This window comes from Oncorhynchus masou, chromosome 23 (assembly GCF_036934945.1).
Source record: "Oncorhynchus masou masou isolate Uvic2021 chromosome 23, UVic_Omas_1.1, whole genome shotgun sequence".
Taxonomy (NCBI): domain Eukaryota; kingdom Metazoa; phylum Chordata; class Actinopteri; order Salmoniformes; family Salmonidae; genus Oncorhynchus; species Oncorhynchus masou.
This window is the reverse complement of record NC_088234.1, coordinates 44763239-44766414: the sequence shown is the minus strand read 5'-3', so window position 1 is coordinate 44766414 and position 3176 is coordinate 44763239. Positions and strand designations below refer to the sequence as shown.

The 3176-nt window shown below is 42.2% G+C and overlaps 1 protein-coding gene across 1 annotated transcript; it reads right to left on the bottom strand.

Annotated features, from left to right (window-relative positions):
* Positions 1-925: 925 nt before the first annotated feature.
* On the bottom strand, positions 926-2933 carry LOC135510110 (alpha-2,8-sialyltransferase 8F-like). Its single transcript, XM_064930897.1, has 3 exons — positions 2857-2933; positions 1393-1675; positions 926-1202 (listed from the first exon to the last, which is right to left on the bottom strand). The coding sequence occupies exons 1-3, from the start codon at positions 2931-2933 to the stop codon at positions 1026-1028; spliced, it is 537 nt and encodes a 178-aa protein (XP_064786969.1). The 3' UTR covers positions 926-1025.
* Between the last annotated feature and the right edge of the window lie 243 nt (positions 2934-3176).

Genomic DNA, 3176 nt, shown 5'->3' with positions numbered 1-3176 from the left:
CACAAAGGCGGAGGTTGCGGTCCTGCTGCTGGGTTGTTGCCCTCCTACGGCCTCCTCCACATCTCCTGATGTACTGGCCTGTCTCCTGGTACCGCCTCCATGCTCTGGACACTACGCTGACAGACACAGCAAACCTTCTTGCCACAGCTCGCATTGATGTGCCATCCTGGATGAGCTGCACTACCTGAGCCACTTGTGTGGGTTGTAGACTCCGTCTCATGCTACCACTAGAGTGAAAGCACCGCCAGCATTCAAAAGTGACCAAAACATCAGCCAGGAAGCATAGGAACTGAGAAGTGGTCTGTGGTCCCCACCTGCAGAATCACTCCTTAATTGGGGGTGTCTTGCTAATTGCCTATAATTTCCATCTGTTGTCTATTCCATTTGCACAACAGCATGTGAAATTTATTGTCAATCAGTGTTGCTTCCTAAGTGGACAGTTTGATTTCACAGAAGTGTGATTGACTTGGAGTTACATTGTGTTGTTTAAGTGTTCCCTTTATTTTTTTGAGCACATCAATTTCACTGGATTGCCCTATAGGGACCAACTCAACCAACTTTAAGAAGTTTTGGAGATCGTTCCACATGAGGCGCAAAAAAACAAAAAAATAACTCGGTGGAGATTGAAGGAATCTAGCAGGGTCAGGTTAAAGTCAAGAAACATTTTATTAAAATGGTCTGAGGCCGGGGTAAGCCGAATTAAGTTAAAATCCCCTAAAACTACTTATTCAGATGACAGAAAAGATTTTAAAAACGTTTAAATAGTACTAAAGCATGCGCCTGTGCAGTGGGTGGGTGGTGAATCCCTGCAACATATAAATGTGTGTTTTGGCATATGGCCAAAATACAATATATTCATGCCATTTACCATCAGTAGACAGATAAAGCCAGCCAGGGAACAAGAGAGTTAGAGACATTCTGATATTATGAAAATGTTTATTTTTTTTAAATCAACATAAAACACTCAACAATAAAGATGGAGTGTGTGTGTGTGTGTATGCATGAGTGTTTGAGTGTGTGTGTGTTCAGCAGCGTCCCAGGTGTAGTTGCAGCACTCCCTGTGTGTGTAGCTTCAGTAGCAGTAGGAACTCATCAGGCATGGAGTGGATGCCTTTATTAGGGCCAACGTTGTCATAGTAATGATGGGGCAAAGGATTGTGGTTTAGATCCAGAGAGAAGGGCCAGAAACCGTAAATGTGAACCTGACAGAGAGACAGGTAGAAACTTAGAGACACACAACACAAATATGCACATACACCCTCCCTCCCTCCCTCCCTCCCTCCCTCACTCACTCACTCACTCACTCACTCACTCACTCACTCACTCACTCACTCACTCACTCACTCACTCACTCACTCACACACTCACACACTCACTCACACACACCCTTACCTCTTTGCAGAGTTCCATGGCCACACTAGCCAGCATCAGCCCGGTGCTGAGGCGGCGCTCTTTTAAACCCTGCCCTTTCCACTTCCTGCCCAGATTAAGCATGAAATTGGGGTTGAAGAATACCACCTTCTGATTGGGCCTCAGCGGTCGAAGGGCGTGGTAAACATCCAATGACACTTTAGTACAGATTGTGTAGCTGAATGCCGGCAGGAGCAGGGAGGCGTTCCCATAAGCTGCGACACGATTGGCCAACGGTAGAGAGGCCTTCGTCAGGTTGTGGTAACTATGGAAACATGCAATGGTTAGCTAGCTAACTTTACTTCTACTGATGAACAGAAGCTTTGTCTTTTATTAGTTTAAATCTTTATTCAACCACAACAGCAGCCACACTCTTGATATTGTACAAATTATTTCTCATTTATAGTTAGGCGGGACTTGTGAAGAAAAAGTACCGACTTTAAATCTTCTTCATACTTCTTCATACTTCTTATTAATGTGACTTGCGAAAGCAGCCACACACAATATTTTACGAATTACTTTGGCCTTTTTATAGTTTTTGTGTTCTTCTTTTCTTTAGTACGCTACTGCTCTTACACCGTTAAAGCTAGAAACGCCATATCAAAATTTAAAATGTGCAGACTGGTCTGGAATAGTGTGCTTGCATACAACTTTTTGATACTATTTATGATTAAACTTTTATTAAACTTATTAAACTTCATCCACTTTCATTGGATTTCTTCAACATTCTAAAGCTTCCATTGTGACATCATCACTTCCTACATTCCATTCACTATAAATGCAACAATGCAACTTTTTACACAAGTCAGCTACTTTGATCACTTTGCATCAACTTGGACAAAAAGTTAGTGTGTTAAATCTTTTTTTGTAACCATATTAACACAATTTTCAGTAACTTTTTCATAAACAACTGACATTTGTACCACTTTCCCAAAAAGTTAGACAAAAAAGTCTACTTCTCTGATTTTCTAATCTGAAAGCAGAACAGGAATAGCTTCTACCAATCAAGAGGTAGAGCTGTTTTAGTAAACCATCAACTGCTTTCATTAAAGATGAAATGCCAGAAGCGCTCCAAATTCCAATAATAGCACATCACGTTTTGAAGTTCACTTTACTTGCTATGTCTAGCAACACTATCATCAATCTAGCAAAAGTTTTGTGGCAGTATTTATTTTTCGTTTCAAAGCACAAACATTTGTTAGCATGTTTCTCTCACTGGCTAGAGCAATGGAGGGAGCAGGTCTGCCAAGGCAACTGCAGGGTGGGTTCCTAGTAAAAAATAAAGTGCGGCGGAAGAAATGGCAGCAGTTTCACGGGCGCCCAACCAATTGTGCTATTATGTGTTTTTTTTGCGCGTTATTTGTAACTTATTTTGTACATAATGTTTCTGCAACAGTACCTTACGACAAAAAAGAGCTTCTGGATATCAGGACAGAAATCACTCACCTCGGATTAGACACAGATTTTTTCTTCAACAAGCAAGACGCACTGGACATTCTCAGAACACCCGACAGGGCCCACATTCCCGTTATTTGCAAGAGGAAGCGACGCAGGTACAGAGGACAAAGAGCCGGATGCCTGGTCAGGACTCGGAAAAGGCGAGTGGGAAAGCTGCCATTACCGTCAATACTACTCGCCAACGTGGAATCATTGGACAATAAACCAGACAAGGTACAATCACGAAATCCTACCAACGGGACATCAAAAACTGTAATATCCTATGTTTCACGGAATTGTGGCTGAATGACGACATGGATATTCAGCTA

Bases quoted from the DNA above. Each gene is read 5' to 3' on its own strand.
- LOC135510110 (XM_064930897.1), bottom strand. From the start codon at position 2,933: ATGTGGGCCCTGTCGGGTGTTCTGAGAATGTCCAGTGCGTCTTGCTTG. The intron at 1,676-2,856 runs GTGAGTGATTTC...ATGTTTCCATAG, and splicing joins AAATCTGTGTCTAATCCGAG to TTACCACAACCTGACGAAGG. The intron at 1,203-1,392 runs GTAAGGGTGTGT...TCTCTCTGTCAG, and splicing joins CCATGGAACTCTGCAAAGAG to GTTCACATTTACGGTTTCTG.